This window comes from Mixophyes fleayi, chromosome 2 (genome assembly GCF_038048845.1).
Source record: "Mixophyes fleayi isolate aMixFle1 chromosome 2, aMixFle1.hap1, whole genome shotgun sequence".
NCBI classification, from domain to species: domain Eukaryota; kingdom Metazoa; phylum Chordata; class Amphibia; order Anura; family Limnodynastidae; genus Mixophyes; species Mixophyes fleayi.
The window spans coordinates 376,759,850-376,779,983 of record NC_134403.1 but is presented as its reverse complement, the minus strand read 5'-3'; the positions used below and the strand labels follow the sequence as shown (position 1 = coordinate 376,779,983).

Sequence of the window (20,134 nt, the reverse complement as noted above, 5' to 3'; positions counted from 1 at the left end):
GGGTTGTCTTGGTGAGCTGTATATAATCTTCTATGGTATTTTATCTCTCAGGGACTCTGTGTTTATATACTTTGTCTATCTCTAGGTTGCTAACAGGGCGTAAGATTCGGACTCAGCAGGAAGCTGTACAGGTGAGTGTTCTGCCTGATTCTGACGTGTCATGGTCTACTAGAGACACTATCTTCTACCACCATTTCCTGGCAACTTCCCGAGAATACAGTCAAGGTTTCATGTTGAGGTTACATTGTTACTAGTTTCATTTTCTCAGTAACTCCCTGCCGTTGCTGTATTTCCACATTTCTCACATTTTTCCCACTGTCCACTCGCCTCTGTCCAGAGCTTTTATCCTCCCACACTCTTGTTTTGGAATGTTTTTGTAGTCGAGACCTAGCCCTCTGCCTCTTACTTGCTATGTATGCCACATCTATTCTCTGTTCATTCACAATCTCAGGTTATGGACATGTTGCATGCTCTGGGGCCAAAAACCGTGGTCATCACCAGCTCGGACCTTCCAGCATCTCGTGGCTCAGAATATCTTATCACATTGGGAAGCCAGAGACGAGGTATCGTATCCAGTGACGCCCCATTTGTAAATTCCATTAATAGTCCAGCTATGATCTCCTCCAATAGTGAGACTTGTCCTTTCCAAACCAACACCCTGACAAGTAGATCAGTGTTCTTTATAATGGCCAAGCAGGTTATGAGGAAATGTTAAATTTTTCATTTTTTAATCTTTTATAATCTAGCTAGGTGATCTAGAGTAAAACGTACTCATTTAGTCCATAATCCTCTATGGCCTCTTATAAGACCCTCCAATATGACCACTTCCAAATGATTTAGATGGACCCCTCATTAATAAATGTAATTGAAGTTATTAAAATTCGGTATAGTTTCTTTGCGGAGGAAGGTGAGAGAGGCGTCTTAGAGGTCACCCATATAGTTTGTAAACAATATATTTGAGAACAATATAAAGATTTTTGTAACAAACTTTTTCATACCAATGACCATAGAGAGGAGACAAGGTCACCGGTATTGTATAGAAGAAAGATGGACTCACCATGTGCATAGGAAGGGTTTTTTACTGTAATGGGCGGTTATGGTTTGGAATTCCTTACCATGTGGGGTGGTCAGGGATCTGTAGCTAGAATGAAAGGTGGAACTTCAGCTATACTATGTAACTCTATTTATGTGCATACTTGTGAGTGTGCAGTAACTAGAGGAACACACTATACTGGATGATCGTGTTATTGTGCCAGCTACTCAGGTTTATCTCCTTAATGTGAACTCCTGACTGTCTCATGTCTCCAGTGGGTGAGGATGGACAAACGCAGAGCCTGAGGATCTGCCTAGAGATACCCCGTGTGGATGCTGTGTTTGTGGGCACTGGAGATCTTTTTGCCGCTATGCTCCTAGCCTGGACACACCATCACCCTAGTAACTTTAAGGTAATAGTCATCCTTGTTTTATTGCTGTGTTTGATCCCAATTGTAAAGCGCTATGAAGTATGCCAACCTCGCTATACCCATAATGGCTGCATTTCCCGGAGCTCCCCGGAATCACACTTTCTACTAAATGCAGAACCGTGTCCTATACACATCTTATGCAGTTATTAAATAGAAGCTTCCTTATTTTATTTTGCATGTTGCCTTTTGTTTCCAATATTTTCTGGTGATTTTATTTTAAATTGTGGATGGAAAATAATTTATTTTTTTCCAATTAAATAGTATAATGTAATAATATGGATAAATACAGTAATTAATCATAAATTAATATTAGGTGTGAAATAAATTTTTTCATTCATCCACTCTGGGGGACACTGCTGCAATGGGGTTGTATGAGAGCTCAGGAGTTGGCACTTAAACAGTTAACAAACTAAATTTGCTGACTTCTCCTCTTTGCAACTCCTACTAGTCTCAGTGTAAATTAAGTGCCCAAGAAGTTGGGCTGTCTGAGTACTGATCCAGTACTTGCTCTGTAGCTTATTTTTATTCTTATTTTATTCTTATTTTTTCTGTTTTATTTATTTCCTTAGTGAGGAGATGTAAGCGCTGCTGGCAGCACTTACATCTGTTATGGGAACACTATAGCGTTCTGTGTTGTGGTGTTTAGAGAAGCTGTGAGATTTAGGTCAGGTGCCCACTCCTTAGCGCTGTGACAGCCGCACGATTGCAGGCTGTCACAGTTCCTTCCGTCAGGTCTGCGCTGCCGCTGGCATAGAACGCTGAACCCTGTTAGGTGAGTGCCCATTAATAAGAAGATACCATCGCGGGGGGGATTGGATCTCCGCAGCCAAAAGAACAGGTCTGAAAGAAGGCTGGTGGTGGCTCTGATCAAAGTAGGTTATTGGAGGTATTCTGAGCACCGCAATAGAGACCTGGAGGGAGATTACTCCCTCCACACTTGGTACATCCCAGAGCGGTAAGCTTTCGCGCCAGTACTCGGCAGTGCACATTGAGGAAACCCATGCTGGCTCCTCCACCGTCACTGCGGTGGCCCCCTGTGCCTGCGCTCCACCAGTCCCCACTTCACACTGTGCGCACACAGCCCCCTGGTCCTGCTGAACCACAAAAAGTTTGGCAGCACATTTAGAGCAAGCGTAAAACTTCACTTGTGCTTTTACCTTTGTCAGACGTTCTTTCACCACAGATTGAAAGGAAATACAATTACTTGTCTTATCCCTGGTACTTAGCTGAAGGATGGTCAACAATTGCGGAGGGAGGGAGTCACAGCTGAAAAGATGGCAGCTGAGTGTCCACAGTCTCTGTAAAAGGACAGAGTTCTTTTACTGTTTTGGGGTTTCCTCTCTGGCACAGTCTGTGTCTGTTAGTTCAGCTTATTAAGGGGACATGTCTCAGACTACTCCCATTCCCCCTCTGACTTCCCAATCGGAGCCAGCCTGGTCGTCTTACCTAGGAAAAAGATTGGACTGCTTGAATAGGTTTTTGGGTTCCCCAAGAATGTTTACATCTAGAAACAAGTGACAACAGTCCTTTCACATTTTTTTCTCTGTTAGATTCAGAAGGGTGTTCTGAAGAACGGGGAAGTGATGGAGTATTCAGATTCTACCCAGTTGGATGATTGGGATGAGACGGTAAAGAACCAGGGTATTGTGGATCTGGTTATGGCGGTCCGTCAGACCATGGATCTGATAGACTCAGAGAAGCCGGGTTCCTCGAACCAGGATCTGTTTAAGAGTAAAAGACCAAAGATAGTTTGTTTCTCTTCCTCGGTGGAGCTCATGGAGATAGCCGAAGCAGCTTGGGAATGAACGGATAAGACGTTTTCCGTTCCTCCGTATGTTTGCTAATCTATATCCCCTACAGGAACAGGAAGTGGAGCGCTGGGAACACGTACTCAGAGTGGACGCGCCAGTAGCTCGTTTGGCTCGTCATACTTCTTTGTATTTGCAGAGTTCTGCTGTCCTCCAGGACGTGGGATAGGAAGATAGAGAGTTGTCTCAAATCTATCTTTTCTGCTGCTGATTCAACATTTAGACCCATGTTTTCTTCGGCATGGGTTGGCAGGGCTATGGAATCTTGGGCTGATTGACTAGCGGGTGGATTACAAGATTCAGAGCTTCTTCCGTTAGCCATTCATTTGAAGGAAGCATTGGGTTATCCATGAGTTGGATACCATGATCAGTCAGGCCACAGGGGGAGGAGTACTTCCCTACCAGTGAATGCTCCTAGAGGATGAGCCCCTAGGTTTTGTTAATTTCGGCAGTCCTTTCGGGGAAATCCGGTTCCCAGAGGTCAGTGTACCAGTAGAGGCAGAACCCAAGGATCTCGGTGACAGGCTGTCAGAGGCAGGGGGTCTTATTCTAAGAGACGTCCATTTCTCAAGAATTTGGACAAACCCTCAGCATGACGGGATTCCCCCTCTCCTTGCGAGGGTAGGGGGTTGCCTACATTTGTTTCAGGATCGGTGGGCGGTGACATTGAGACAATTGTGTCTTAGGATTTATGTCTAGAGACTACATCTTAGATCTTTCAGGACTCACTCCTCATTGATTTTTTTTCACACGCTTCTTCCACGCAATTCGGAAAGAAGACAGTCGATGATTCAATCGATCGCCTCTCTTTTTATCCGCGGGAGTTTTGTCATGTTCTGGAGTCTCAAAAGGAACAAGGTTTTTATTCCAATCTTCAAGGTTCCAAAACCAGATGGTTCTTTTCGGACGATCCTTAATCTAAAAGGCCTGAATCTGTACCTCCGGGTGAGCATGTTCCAGATGAAATCTGTTCGTTCAGTCATCCAGGGTTTGGAACCTCGGGAGTTTTTAGCATCTATAGATATCAAGGACGCTGATCTCCATATTCCAATTTGGCAGGGACATCAGTCTCTTCTGCATTTTACTGTGGGCTCTGAATTGGATGCAAGAACTTCCATGTCCTTCGGACTTTCACCGTGCTCAGAGTATTCATAAAGATAATGGCGGCTCACTTGAGAAATCTGGGTGTGACCATCATTCCCTATTTAGACAACCGACTTCTCAAGGCCCCGTCTTGGCTAGACTTGGAACAGTACCTGAGTCTCACCATTCGGACCTTGGAACAAGACTGTTGGATCAAAAACTATTCCAAGTCTTGGTTCCTTCTCAGAGAATGATATTTCTGAGACTTCTCATGGAAACCAAGTGTCAAAGATTTTTCGTTATGGAACCCAAAGCTTGCACACTAAAGGATTCGGTAAGGAGACTCCTGCATCAGTCTTGGCCATCCATTCTTTTAGCCATGAAGCTCCTGGGGCATATGGTGTCCATGTTCGAGACCCTTCCAAACAGTTGGTTCCACTCTCGCAGATTCCAGTGGGATCTCCTGCGGCAGTGGTCAGGGTCTCCTCTTCATCACGACACTCAACGAATGACCCTTTCAGCGGAAGCTTGTCTCTCCATCCTTTGGTGGTTGGATCTGAGCCATTTAACAGCAGGCCGCTCCTTTGTTCCTTGGTCCTGGATTTTGGCAACTACAGATGCCAGTCTTCAAGGTTAGGGAGTGGTTGTCCTCCATCTCCGCATGCAGGGTCCATGGACAGGCAGAGTCCTCTCCCGGCCAATCAACATTCTCGAGCTAAAGGAGATGCTTCTGGGACTTCAGGGTAGTGCAGTCTCTGTTGCAGGGCAGGCCGGTATATCTTCAGTCAGACAACGCGACTGAGGTAGTATACGTGTCACTCACCGGACCGTGAGTGCCTCTGCGCTGGTGCGTGGTTCTCTAGCCTTCCTGCCGGCGCCTGTCTCAGATCTTCCTCCTAGTAAAAAGTGCAATACCATCTGGGTAGTGGTGGATAGATTTTCGAAAATGGCACATTTTGTTCCTTTGACCGGTTTACCTTCCTCATCTACTCTGGCTGACCATTTTATCAAGGAGATCTCCCGAATTCATGGATGTCCATCTGAGATTATTTCGGATAATGGAGTACAGTTCGTCTCCAGATTCTGGCGAGCCCTTTGCAAGACCTTGGGTATCCGATTGTCACTATCATCCTCCTACCATCCTCAATCAAATGGACAGACCGAGAGAGTCAACCAAGATCTTGAGACTTTCATAAGGATGTTCTCCTCAGCCAACCAAGATAACTGGGTAGATTTACTTCCATGGGCTGAATTCGCCCATAACAATATGTATCACGAGTCATCTTTAAAAAGTCCATTCTTTGTGGTATACGGTCACCATCCGTCTTTCCCAGAATTTCCTGCCCTCCCTGCCACCCAAGTTCTTGCAGTGGAGAGTGTATGTCAGAGTTTCAAAAATATCTGGTCTCAAGTTAATTCCTGCCTGAAGAAGACATCTGCCAGATACAAGTGTTTTGCTGATAAAAAGAGGCAAGCTATTCCACCACTTAAAATTGGAGACCGCGTATGGCTTTCTACCAAAAATATTCACCTGAAGGTTCCGTCCATGAAGTTCGCTCCCCGTTTCATTGGTCCATATAAGATCACTCAGGTGATAAATCCGTTGTGCTTCAAACTACTATTACCTAAGAACCTTCGTATCTCCAACGCCTTCCATTAGTCATTACTCAAGCCTCTTATCATCAACCGTTTCTCTGTTCCTCCTTCAGCACCTCGGCCAGCACAAGTTCATCAAGAGGAAGAGTTTGAAATTACTCATATTTTAGATGCTAAAATTTCGCGAGGAGTTCTTCGCTTCCTTATGCATTGGAAGGGCTTTGGTCCAGAGGAGCGTTCTTGGATCCGCGCAGATGATCTCAATGCTCCAGCTCTTCTAAAAAGATTTTATTCCAAGTATCCGGGCAAACCCGGCTCCAAGTGTTCTGTGCCCACCTTTAAAAGGGGGGGGGGGGGGGGGGGTACTGTCACTCACCGGACCGCGAGTGCCTCTGCGCTGGTGCGTGGTTCTCTAGCCTTCCTGCCGGCGCCTGTCCTGAGCCGCGGCCGTCCGCCATCTTGATGGTCTGCGCATGCGCAGCATCCAAGGACTCTTATGACCTTTGCTTTTAATCTAATTGGTGGATCAGGCACCTCTCCCTATTTAAGGCACCTGTGCTCATTACATCGTTGCCTGATCTTGAGTCTCATTCCCTGTGAGTCTCTTAAGGTGTCTCCTGTGTCCTGCTCGTGTCTTCAACTTCCTGCTGATTACCTGCTCTACTCATCGGTGGATCCCATATCCGCTACTGACTCCTGTATCCTGCTCGTGTCCTCAGCTGTCTGTTGGATTACCTGCTCTGCTCACCTGCGGTTCCCATACCCGTTCAGCGCTCCTGCTGTGCCTGCATATCTTCGTGGACAAGCTTCTCTACTCATCAGCGGTATACATACCGCCATAGACTATTAGCTATAACGCTGCATATCTGTTCGGAACAGTTCCTCTGTGCTTTCATTGTCTTCATACAGTTATTGACTCTTTTCATTCCTCCACTTATCCGCACCTGGACAAGTCCTCACCTACTCGCAGTGGTACAACTTGCTATCCGCAGACCACTGGCGCCTCCTCTATCTACCTGCACCTGGACAAGCCTTCCCATTATAGCAGTGGTACAACTTGCTATACGCAGACCACTGACTTCCCGCTACCTACCTACACCTGGACAAGCCTTCCCATTATAGCAGTGGTACAACTTGCTATCCGCAGACCACTGACTCTCCCATTACCTTCCTTCACCTGCTCACGTCCACCCTGCTCTCCGTGGTTGAAACCTGCCTTTCCATTGTAGCTGCAAGTCGCTGACTCATCTTCCACTATTGCTGCAAGTCGCTGACCCATCTACCAGTATAGCTGCAAGTTACTGACTATCATCAATTCCATTGGCATCCTCTCTCCATCTGCTGTTATATACGTTCCACTATTCACCCTGCTGCTAGAGGACCGCTGTGCAAACTCCGCCCCTCTGGTAAGCATAGTCAACTGGTGAATCCTGGGCAGAGCTCCTAGTGCCCGTGACAATATGTAAACCGACAGGGAGGAACAAAGAGTGCAGGAGCCATGAAGGTGACATATCAGATCTTCACCTTGGCGGAAGCCTTTGTTGCAGCCATCTCGGCGGTGTTTATTCCGGAGGTCAAAAATTGTGAGCCGGATTTCCTGAGCAGACATTCGTTCCTTCCAGAGAAATGGTCACTCCATCCTTGGGTGTTTCAGATGTTGGTTCAGGGATGGGTTCTGCTGGATCTCGATTTAATGGCGTCAAGGCACAATTGCCAGGTTCCCAGGTTTTGTTCCAGAACCAGGGATCCCCGGGCGGTAGCAGTGGATGTCAATGGATTGGAAATTCCAACTGGGATATCTTTCCGCCAGTTCCCATGATTCAGCAGGATCTCAGACGGGTTTGTCTGGGAGACCTTCTGGTAATCCTGGTGGCCCCAAATTGGCCCACACAAGTTTGGTACGCCAATGTTCTACAGGGGGCAGATGGACCGAGTTGGGCCCTTCCTCGTCGTCCCGACCTGCTAAGATAGGGACCTTTCATCAGGATTCACATCGACTGGCTTTAATGGCGTGGCTGTTCAGGCCGGTCTCTGGAGGTCTAAGTGCTTCTTGCACAAAGTAGTACAAACCTTAATGCGAGCGAGTAAACCTACTTTGTCGCGCATATACCAAAGGGTGGGGCGTGCTTACATTAGATGGTGTGAACGGCATTCTTCCAGAGCTGACTCTTTCAAGTTACCCCGTTTGTTGGCTTTCCTGCAGACAGCTTTTGGAGACAGGGCTTCGACTGACTTGGCTGAAAGTCCAAATCTCTGCTCTCTCTCTATTCTTCCAACATAGGCTTGCAGTTCTGCCGGATGTTCATACTTTTTTCCAGGGCGTTTTACGGGTTTAGCCACCTTATGTTCCGCCCCTGGCTCCTTGGGATTTAAATTTGATTTTAGAGATTCTTCAGAGGACTCTTTTGAGCCTCTGGGTTCAACTGAATTGAAACTTTTAACATAGAAGGTTGTCTTTCTGCTGGCATTAGCATCTGCGAGCAGGGTGCCAGAGCTGGGTGCCTTGTCCTGTATGACCTGATATCTAGTTTTTGCATGACGACAGGGCAGTTCTTAGGACGGTTCCTTCTTTCCTACACAAGGTTGTGTCAGGTTTCCACATTAATCAGGATATTGTGGTTCTGGCTTTTAGGTATAGTTCATCTTCCTCTGTGTCCTCTTTCCCTGCATCATTGGATGTCGTTGAGACCTTGCGTGTTTGGGAATAGAACATTGTTTTGCAGAGAGACGGATTCCCACTTTGTTCAGTATGATTTACAAAAGAGGGGTTTTCCGGCCACAAAGCAAACCATTGCTCGTTGGGTCAAGTCCATGATTAAGCATGCTTATGTGAGTTCACACAGACCTTTGCCGGCGAGGATCACTGCTAACTCCACTCGTTCTGTGGGGGCGTCTTGGACTGCAGGCCATGGGGCTTCTGCAAATCAACTGTGTTGGGCTGCCACCTGGTCCTCTCTGCATACCTTCATATCCGTTTATTGTGTTTGCGTCGGCAATGTTTTGCGGACCACACTATGAGAGCGTTCCTTCCCTTAGGGGTCTGCTTTGGTATGTCCCCATTGTAGCAGTGTCCCCCAGAGTGGATAAATGAGAAAAGAGGGTTGATGTACTTCTGTTAAATGTCTTTCCCTGAATCCATCTGGGGGACACTGCGTTCCCTTCTTTTTGCTCTTCTGCTGTGTGGTCTTGTTTGGTTGCTCACCTCCTTGGGCCATTAGGATTATACTGAGGCTTGTATGGGTTGCAGAGGGACGGACTCAGCAGCAAGTTTAGTTTAACTGTTTAAGTTCCGACTCCTGAGCCCTCATACAACCCCATTGTAGCCGTGTCCCCCAGATGGATTCAGAGACAGAGTTTTAACGGAAGTACATCAATCCTGATTTTTTTTTTAACAGAGTTTGGCACCCATAGAATAATTTAGGATTGGATTTACATAACCCTCATGAATACAACCTGTGATCGCATTAACAACTTCAAAACCATAAGATTATGACTCTACGCTGCGAAAACCGTGTTCATGTGACGCTGGACTCTGGTTTCATCTAGTCACTCCTATAACCTAGAGAATGGCGTCCTAGACCACTGTGTTGGGTTTTATTCCTGAAATTTTGTGCTTGCCACATTGTAGATTTCCTCATATACTATAATATTTACTGCTCTTTCTATTGTGTGATTTGCAGCTGGCCTGTGAGAAGACTGTCTCCGCCCTGCAGCATGTGCTACAGAGGACAATCACTAGTGCCCGCGGTGAGTGCTGGGAGGGGCCATATACTATTCAGTAGGGGGAGCTTGCTCTCCACATGACAGATCAGCATAGTGTAGACATTTCATTCTCCCGCTTATTCTTATTGGTTATATCTTTGCAGCTCTAGCTGGCCCTGACGTAAGGCCCTCCTACGCTCAGCTTGAACTCAGGATGGTGCAGAGCAGAAAAGACATTGAGAACCCAGAGCTTATTATAATGGGCTCCATACTATAGAGGAAGAATAACAGAAAACCTCGGACCACGCCTAACCCAGAGTGTGACCTTGGTGCCCAGTACAGAGCCCGCAGCCCCAGTTACCAAGAGGAGCAGAAGCTTTGTTCGGAGTGGCCCCTCTCCACGTTAATGGGTGCTGCCCTTCCCTTTTGTCAAACACTTACCAGCAACTTGAGAGAATGCAGGGGCCATACTGGTTATCACCACGATTCTCTCTTGGCACAGCTGCATTTGGGCATATTCAGGGTCTAATCTGTGTGCTGTGACGCAGGATTTCACCATCTCTCCAAACATGTTGATTTGTGGTTATAGCTGCACATGGTAAATAAAATAATTGTCATAGAGATCACTGACGAGAGGAACCTCTGTGGCTGAATCCTTATCGGAACTGGACCGAGGAGCCTGCAATGAAGCTGGACTCCTTGTGGCCTCCATTATTCTTCTGTCTGTCTTATTGTGCCATCTGTATATACATCTGTACACGTTTTCATTTGTATTCGTGTCTTTTCTGTAGCACAGGATATACATAGTTCTGACCTCCTGCTGTTTACAATTCTGGACAGTAGCAGCCTGACGTCTCTGTGTAGACTCCATATTCCACTTTTCCATTCATTCTGTCATCTTCGTCTTTCTTCAGGGCTTTGTGTCTTCATCACATTTCTCCTTATAGGTTCTACTCTTCCTGCTGTCTTGGTCACTGTAACCTCCAGCTGCCATGGCCTCTGTATCCCGGAACTCACCCTTCTATCTGTACAACATTCCTTACTTCTGTCCCTGTGCCTTCCAAAAGATACTGCATTCACTCCTCTCTCACTACTCCTATACCCTACTGTCCTGTCTCCTATACAGTCTGTATACATCTCATCTCTGATATCCAACTGCTGTGTTCATCCACTCCTGTGATATTCACCTGATCCCCTCCACCCCATTAACTGTCTGAAAAGTGCCTTTAAATGGAACCTTAGGATGATCCCTCTGTATATGTTCTGCAGAATCTGTGCTGGATCTAAACCTGAACAACATTGTATGTATTGTGTAAGAAGTGAACTGTGCAAGAAGTGTTTTGTTTCCTCCAAAGTCAGTGTAGCTCTGTTTTCCCAGAAAACTATCTTTCCTACATCCCAAGTCACTGACTTAACCTAATAAATGGCCCTGTTCGAATCAGTGTGTATGACATCACAATGTTACCCTCCCTTGTATTTTTACATATCAGAAAAAAAATAGCCAATCAGAGCAAAGAATATCTGTTATCATAGAATTTTCTCTACCATTGGCATATACAGGTGAATCCTGACCATACTCTGCCGATCTAGAGGTGATGTTCTTGTTATCTCTTTCACATGCATGAGCAGATATTACCTACATGCTTTTACTTATACTTTATAGGAATGTATGGGATCCACATTGTGAGAAAACACCTGTCCAGTTCTTTGCAATTGATAAATAGGTGAATCCACCACAAGAGGACAGGACCACAGGTAGATCTATAACTCCTAATTATGTACTCACAGGACACTATTTCTTGGTGCCATCTACTGGGTGTGAAAATGTTATCCTACATGTACAATTCAAACATCTTCTATATGTAACGTATGTGCTGGGCAGATACTAGAACACTCATTGTTCTCAGTGTGTGTTGGTAGAGCAGGGTGTAAGACCCTGGGGACATCTTCAGCTTGTAGGACCTTCTCAATGTGAAGATACGGCTAGTTCTTCGGTCAAGCATCAATAGATAACATTGAACATGAACCTAAGCAGCTGTAAGGTGGACTCCCCGGCACATAGATTATAACTTGTTTATGATGCTACAGATTAGTCTTTTATTGGTTATGGATTAATTATTGGCTATGGCTATGACTCTGGAACTGTTAGATGTAGACCCCCCTCATGTGGTGGATGACAACGGTCCATCAAAATTGGACTTAGCTGTCATTAGTACATACATTTTTGTAAGACCATAGGGTAATCCTGCTGATAATGTCAGTTAAATAAAACTTCATCAGGCCATTACCTGCTCCATGCTATCTCAAGATCCATGTAACTCCAAGTAGACACATCAAAGGGGAGTTCTTACCTTGTGTTTCCGCTATTTATGTACCTAATCCACCTTTGTACTAAGGTGCAAATGCAGTTGTGTATCTCAAAATTAGGTCTTGTGTGAAAAGACTATCGGTTTCTTCTGTCCTTTCCAGATGTGTGATTGCTCAATCAGTGAAAACATCATGGGAATCATTTAGAGTTCAACGTATGACCGTTTGAACCATGCTGACTTGCAGTTCAGCCGCTATTGAACTATGTTAATACACTGTAGTTCATTTATAAATTGTATTAATGTAGCTCTACTTCTGCTCGTGAAAAGTAAGACAGTCACGTGGTCTCCGCTTAGTCACACTGATGGGATCTGGGTGCTGTACAGCATTGGGATGAGATGAAATCAGTTATTTGGCACAAGCAGCTAATATACAACCGTGAGACACATTGTAGCAGAACATCGGACAGTTTATGCTTCTTACTGACCCCAATGAATTTGGGCTGTTCTGAAGTAAAATGTGGAAGCAAATCATAAATCAGTAGATATATCTGATATATAATCCTGGTCTCATTTATAAAGCACAAAACTGCAGAGGCGCAATCCTGTATGTTTATGGAGCTGGATGGCAGGATAGCGCTGACATTAGCTGCTGTCGGAGTGAGGCCGTTCCTGAGATGAGATAACGGATGGAGCACAACGGGATAATGGGGATGAGATTACAGATAGGATACAAAGCAGGACAATGTGGGATGATATAGACAGGGAGCGGAACAGGATAATGGGGATGAGATTACAGATAGTAGAACAGGATAATGGATGAGATAACCGCACAACGGGATAATGTGGGATTAGGTACCAGGATACAGAATAGAATAATGGGAGATGAGATTACACACAATACAAAACAGGATAATGGGGAGTGAGATTACACACAGGATACAGAACAGGATAATAGATGAGATTACAGACAAGTAGTAAAATGGATAATGGAAGATGAGATAACATGGTGCATAATGGGGTGAGATTACAGATAAGGAGCAGAAGAGGATAATGTGGGATGAGGTAACAGGCTACAGAACAGAATAATGGGAGGTGATATTATAGACATGGATAGAGGTAGAGATGGATGGGCTCGGTTTCATGAAAACCGAACCAAGCTGAACTTTGGGGTACCGAGCTGAGTCGGCTCGGTACTCTCGCGCCTATTCGGATTCCAAAACGAGGCAAAATGTCATTGTGGCATCTCGTGAGTTTTGGAATCTATAAATACCGCCCTCCACCGCGATCTAGCGCCATTTGAGAGAGGGACAGAGAAGGGTTAGGACAGAGTATAGAGCAGTTGGGCAGGCAAAGTGATAGAAGAGAAAGAGGAGGGCGGTAGCAGTGTTAGAGAAAGCTCCATTGCTGAATTTGTCATTGCTTAAATCATAATATACCGGTCATTGTACTCTTTTTCTGAATTTGCACTACTAAGTGTACAGTGTTTTTAAAATGGATTCACAGCAGTACACAGAAGAGCAAGAGCAGCAAGCAGCTGCTGTTACCAGTCCTGATGATAGTTATCCCTGTACGTCATCTGGTAAAGCCTGACGTACATAGTCTTTTGAAGTCGGGGAAAAAAACAAACAAACACCTTTTACCGTGTTGAAAAGAAAAAGCTGTAATCCAGGCAAAGTTAACTGCCGATAAAAATAAAATTGCCAACATGCCATTCTACACACGCAGTGGCAAAGAAAGAATGAGGCCTTCGCCTTTCTCTATGAGTGCGAGATCTAAAATTGTTACTGAGGCTTCTTCTTGTAAGGTCACTCGTGACCAAGCAAGACCAAGTAATTTGGAGTCCAAAAGTGGTGCACAAATACTGTTACGTGTAAAAGCCAAGCTGGAAGAAAACTAAGGCATTAAAGGAAAATGTATGTAGTGGTATGTGTACTTTTGACCATTCTGATAGTGTACCCATAAAGAAGGCCCCTTTCAGCATTTCTTCTGATGTGTGCCTGAACAGCCCGAGTGTAGCCGGTGATACACCAATTGAGGATGCCACATTGGAATTGGAAGAGGATGAGGGGGATATTTCTGTAGCCGACAAGGGCGCTAATGAGGATGTTGATGAGGATGAGGTTGTGTAAGTCCAGCACCAGTGGAAGCAGTTCAGGCACATGATAAGAAGAAGGCCATTGTCATGTCTGGACAGAAGACCAAAAAAGCCACTTCTTATGTGTGGAATTATTTCTACCCAAATCCTGACAACAGTTGTCTAGTCATTTGTAGTGTATGTAAAGCCACAGTCAGTCAAAGGAGGGACCTTAACCATCTAGGAACCTCATCCATGTTACGCCATTTGACGCGAGTTCATGGCAAGGTGTTGGGAAAAGCTGAAAGTTATGGTAAAAAAATAACAACAAGCAGTCCATCTTCAGCTAGGACCCTTCTCTCACCTACACCCTGAAGCCTGCAATCTACACCCACAACACCGCCATCATCAATATCCTCAGTAGCCATCGGAGTTAGTCCTGCGTCCAAGTTGGTAAGGCTAGATGACTCCTGCACTATCCTTGATTCCTCTGAAGAATTCTTGAGCGTTAGACTCACTGCTGCTGTTGCTGGGGGTGAATCTTCCTCCCATAAGCAGCCCAAGAAGAAGACTACTAGTAGTTTACAACAATTAACTGTGAAACAATTTTTTGCTAGAGGAAGCAATCACCCAGCAGTCACCCAGTCGCAAAGCGGATAACAGACGCCATGGCGACTATGCTAGTGTTAGATCTGCATCCAGTATCCACTATAAACGCAGCTGGTTTTTCAGTTAATTGAGGTTTTGTGTCCCTGTTACAAAATTCCATCGCAACACCATTTTTCAAGAAAAGCTATTCCTCAACTGTACCAGAACGTTCGTAAAAATGTAATAATTGCGCTCAAAAATGTCATTCTACCCACTGTACACTTAACCACAGATATGTGGACAAGTGGAAGTGGGCAAACAAAAGATTATATGACTGTGACTGGGTTGGTCATTCGCCTTCACCAGCAGGAACAGCAGCAGCATGTTCACCACTATGTAACATTTCTCACAGGCTCTCTCACTCTTTGTATCACCGGCCTCACTAACAGGCATACAGTTAATAATTTGTTACGAAAGGGATGTCATTGATACATGTTTTATACCACTTGGACTCTCCCCAGGATATGTCATTTCTGATAACGCCAGAAATATTGTGCGAGCATTACAGCTTGGTGAATTTAATCACCTTCCCTGTTTTGCTCACACAATAAACTTGGTGGTGCAGAGCTTCTTGAAAAATAATCGTGAGGTGCAGGAGATGCTTTAGGTGGCCCGTAAAATTTCGGGACATTTCCAGCATTCTGCCACAGCATGTAGGAGATTGCAGCAGCTCCAAGAACAGTTTAACTTGCCCTGCCACCAAATTAAGCAAGAGGTGTAAGGTGGAATTCCACCCTGTACATGTTTCAGAGGATGGAGGAACAGTGCAAAGCCATACAAGTGTATTGCACAAGCCATGACATTGGAAAAGGAGGGGGAATGTATTTCAGTCTTGCAAAGTGGAGAATCCTTTCTGTGCTGTGCAAGTTGCTGAAACCATTTGAAGTTGTGACATGTGAAGTAAGTTCAGACTTTGCTGGCTTGAGCCAAGTGATCCCTTAATTTGACTTTTGGAAATGCAGCTTGACAAACTGAAGAAGGAGATGAAAGAAAGCAATTCTGTAAAGTATGTTGGCCTTGTAGATCAAGTACTTAATTCGCTTCGCAATGATCCAAGAGTTATTAAAATCTTGAAGTCGGAACACTATGTTTTGGCAACTGTTTAAGACCTACGTCGATTTTATGCCTCCAAATTTACCGAGATCTGAACTGATGCAAGGAGCTCTTGGTCAGCAAGTTGAACGCTGAACTGGTCCTTGGCTTGACGACGTCTCCTCCTTCAGTTTCTCAGGCAGCTGCTGCTCGTAAGAAATTGCACTCTCCAAAGAGAAGCAGGGATGACGCAGTTGGCAGACCACAACAGTTTGACATCTGGTCTGGTTTGAAAGATTTTAGCAAAAAAGTGTGACCTCGGCCATAACTCCATCCGATCCTACTATTAACATGCAAAGGATGGTGGAGGATTATTTTCAAGAGTTCATTGAAAGCGAAATGTCAGACAGTCCCTTTCCATACTGGGAGAGAAAACAAGCCATTTGTAAACCCATGTACAAACTTGCTTTGCAATAGCTATGTCCGGAGTGGAAGAACAGGTATGGAGACAGGAGGGGAGGGGGGCCCTGCTCATACGAGCTTACATCCTAAGGGAGGGTAAACAGACCAGGCACAAGAGGAGCCAGTTGAGGCAAGAGGAGAGAAGGGAGGACGAGCTAAAGGGAGGAGATGGGGGTTAAGTAGACCATCTAAACGTTTTCTTCACTTTCCCATGAAATACTTTTCCAAGACAACCATTCTATCTAACAAGCATATCTTACATGCATTTACTGTACCTTTACCTTAACTGCATTAAACAAACTATAACCATACACTTTCATTACACAGCATTTGCAATTTCCATTAGCCCTTTTCAAGTACTCAAATAGCTCACACCAATGAACAGGGCCCAGTTCTTAAACCTCTAGTAATATATTTGTAAGTCCACCACAAATGCTCTCTCAGAAAACCTCAACCTTCTGGCAATAACAGAAACATGGCTCACACAATCAGACATTGCCTCACCTGCAGCCCCTTTACATGGTGGCCTCCATCTCACCCACACCTCCAGACCTGAAGGCAGGCAAGGAGGTGGGTTTGCACTACTTAGTGCACATTCACAGTTCTACCAAATGTCCCATCACTCGCATTCACATCTTTTGAACTACATGCTATTCGCATTTTGAATCCATTCTCTCTACGTGTTGCGGTCATCTTTCGCACCCCTGGAGCACACCAACAATTTATTGAGGATTTCTCTGCAAGGCTCCCTCAGTTCTTATCTTCAGACATCCCCACCCTCATCTTGGGTGATTTCAACATCCACATTGATAACCCACCTTCCAAAGCTGCTTCCAAACTACTTTCTCTAACCTCCTCATTTGACCTCTCCCAATGGATTGAATAATCTACTCATCAGGATGGCGGATCATCACTGTTTCATCTACATGCTCACCCCCACTGCTCTAACCTCTTTACTGTCTAACTCTGTCAAGCCTACTCATACCCGCAGAAATATTAACTCTATTAATCTTAAACAATTTTCTGCGTCTCTCCAACACCTTCTCTCCCCTATCTCTACATTCTCCCCAGAGATGGCAGTACCTCATTTTCACCAAACCTTAGCAACAGCCCTTGATCAAGTAGCTTCAGCAACTCTTCAGAATACACATCGACTTCGATGTCAGCCGTGGCACACTAGAGCAACGCAAAATCTTCAAAAACTTTCCCGTAAAGCAGAACGTCACTAGCGTAAATCTTGTACCTCTAATGACTTCTTCACATATACTTCTAACTACCGCTCTTTTCAAAATGCTCTGGACACTGCAAAACAAACATACTTCCAATCTCTCATCTATGTTCAGGCTTCTAACCCCAAACACCTTTTTAAAACATTTAAATCTCTTCTCAATCCTCACACCCCAAACCCTCTGTCTACTATCAGTGCCCAGGATCTTGCTTCCTACTTCAAGGACAAGATCAGACTAGAAATGGTATCCTCTTCCTCGACAAGCAATCGGCTCAATTCCTTCCCACCACCATCTTACATCCTCTCTTCATTTGACCCCACAAATGAAGAGGAAATTTCTACTCTCTTCTTATCTTCCTACTCTACCTCCTGTCCTCTTGATCCTATTCCCTCGCAAATTGGTAGATCCCTGTCTCCTGTGCTCATTTCACCGCTAACTAAAATCTGTAATCTTTCGCTCTCTACTGGCATCTTTCCATGACTATACAAGCATGCAGTGATTACTCCTATTGTGAAAAAAACAAGATTCCGACCCAAACTATCTCTCAAATTTCCATCCCATCTCTCAGCTCCCGCGCCCCTAAAAGCTTCTAGAGAGACTTGCCTCATATGCTTCCTTTCCACAAACAACCTGTTGGATCCTCTTCAGTCTGGCTTTCGTTCTCAACACTACACAGAGACTGCATTGACTAAGGTTGTCAATGATCTGATCACTGCTTAAACATAAACGGCATTACTTTCTCCTAATTCTCCTGTATCTCTCTGCTGCATTTGACACCGTTGACCACTCTCTTCTTATACAAACACTGCAATCCCTAGGTCTTCAAGACACTGTCCTATCCTGGTTCTCATCCTACCTTTCTAATCGCTCTTTCACTGTTAATTTCTCTGGGGCCAGCTCTGCTCTGCTTCCTTTATCAGTTGGAGTACCGCAAGGCTCAGTGCTAGGTCCTCTGCTGTTCTCTATCTATACCGCTTCTCTTGGAAATCTAATAAGCTCCTTTGGATTTCAGTATCATCTCTATGCGGATGATACCCAAATTTATCTATCTTTGATCTCTCAACATCTGTGTTGTCCCATGTAACTGCCATTTCATCTTGGATGTCCTCTCACCAACTCAAGCTCAATCTTTCTAAAACAGAGTTAATAATATTCCCACCCACCAACAAGAGCATACCTGACATTTCTATCTCTGTTGATAACATGACCTTAAACCCCACCTCTCAAGCCCGCTGCCTAGGTATGATCTTTGACTCAGAACTATCCTTTGTTTCTCACATCGTATCTATATCTAAATCATGTTATGTACATCTAAAAAACATTTGCAGAATATGCACATATCTTACACAAAACACTGCAAAAACCTTAATTCATGCAGTTATCATCTCCCGCATTGACTATTGCAATTCCCTCCTTACTGGTCTTCCCCAAAACAGACTCAAACCCCTACAATCTATTTTGCACGGAGTGGCAAGATTGATTTTCCATGCAAATCGTCATTCCTCTGCTAAATCACTCTGTATGTCTCTACACTGGTTGCCTGTTTTCTACCGAATCCAATATAAAATACTTTTACTAACCTACAAGGCAATCAACAAAGCTGCTCCAACATACATCTCCTCTCTTGTCTCAAAATATCTCCCAACTCGGCAACTCCGTTCTACACAAAATCTGCGTCTCTCATCCACCCTCGTTACATCCTCCCATTCCCGGTTACATGACTCTTTTTGGGCTGCACCCACTCTATGGAATTCACTACCTCGCATAATAAGACTCTTCTCTGGTCTACAAACTTTCAAGTGTTCTCTGAAAACCCACCTCTTCAGACAATCTTATAATATTCCTTAACCACCCTCTTAACCTCACAAGATTACCCTATTACACAATTTCACACAATACCACTACCCCCTGACCAACATTGTTGTGTGATGGGATCATTTAGCTTACGAATCACTTTTACTTTTGCAGTCTGGCTGGACCAAAATGCTAAATGTAGACTTAACCTCATGTATTAAACTTCCATTTTCCCATAGATTGTAAGCTTGCGAGCAGCGGCCTTCTCACCTCTTTGTCTGTTTTACCCAGTTTGTTTCTTACTGTATTTGTCCCCAATTGTAAAGTGCTACGGAATATGTTGGCGCTATATAAATAAATGATGATGATGATGATGATGAAATATCTATTTTACACAAGACATCTGTTTAGTGAGAGCCAGCAAGGCATATCACACAAAAAAACTTTTTGCAATCAACACAAATGCTACCATGACCAAAACTTCACTAACTCCATTTTATCTGAACTCAGACAATTCCATTCAAATCTAACAAGCACACAAGCTTTTTCCCTTAATTAAAAAAGCTCACATACAGTATAACCATAACAATCCCAATCACATTTACTATCTATATACATACTTCCATATCTCAGCTATATTCTAACCAAAGACAAATGATCATTTACATTTCACATACTCTACCATATGCATCCAGATTCGACCACCTTCCATTCAAAAGTCCATTATAAAATTTTAACTGCTAGCCAGGACCTTCCCAGGCCCCATAATCAGACCACCATTCATTTAAAATTAGTTTCCAACAGGTTGGGTATCATTCTCCGATGATGGCAATAGCGACATCGGAGAAACCTCCCAAAAAATCTGAGTATAAGAATGCCTAAGAAAATAAAATAATAACTTACAAGAAAAATGACACTTTACATAGCCGGCTGA

The 20,134-nt window shown here is 44.4% G+C and overlaps 1 protein-coding gene across 1 annotated transcript in view; it reads left to right on the top strand.

The window, feature by feature from the left end:
- The window catches only part of PDXK (pyridoxal kinase), a 45,556-nt gene extending 34,466 nt beyond the window's left edge, over nt 1-11,090 (top strand). Inside the window, 5 exon segments of the mRNA XM_075197549.1 lie at nt 86-131; nt 452-563; nt 1,309-1,445; nt 9,631-9,697; nt 9,817-11,090. Of these exon segments, the coding sequence (XP_075053650.1) occupies nt 86-131; nt 452-563; nt 1,309-1,445; nt 9,631-9,697; nt 9,817-9,929 (475 nt within the window). The 3' untranslated portion in view covers nt 9,930-11,090.
- Nucleotides 11,091-20,134: the final 9,044 nt, after the last annotated feature.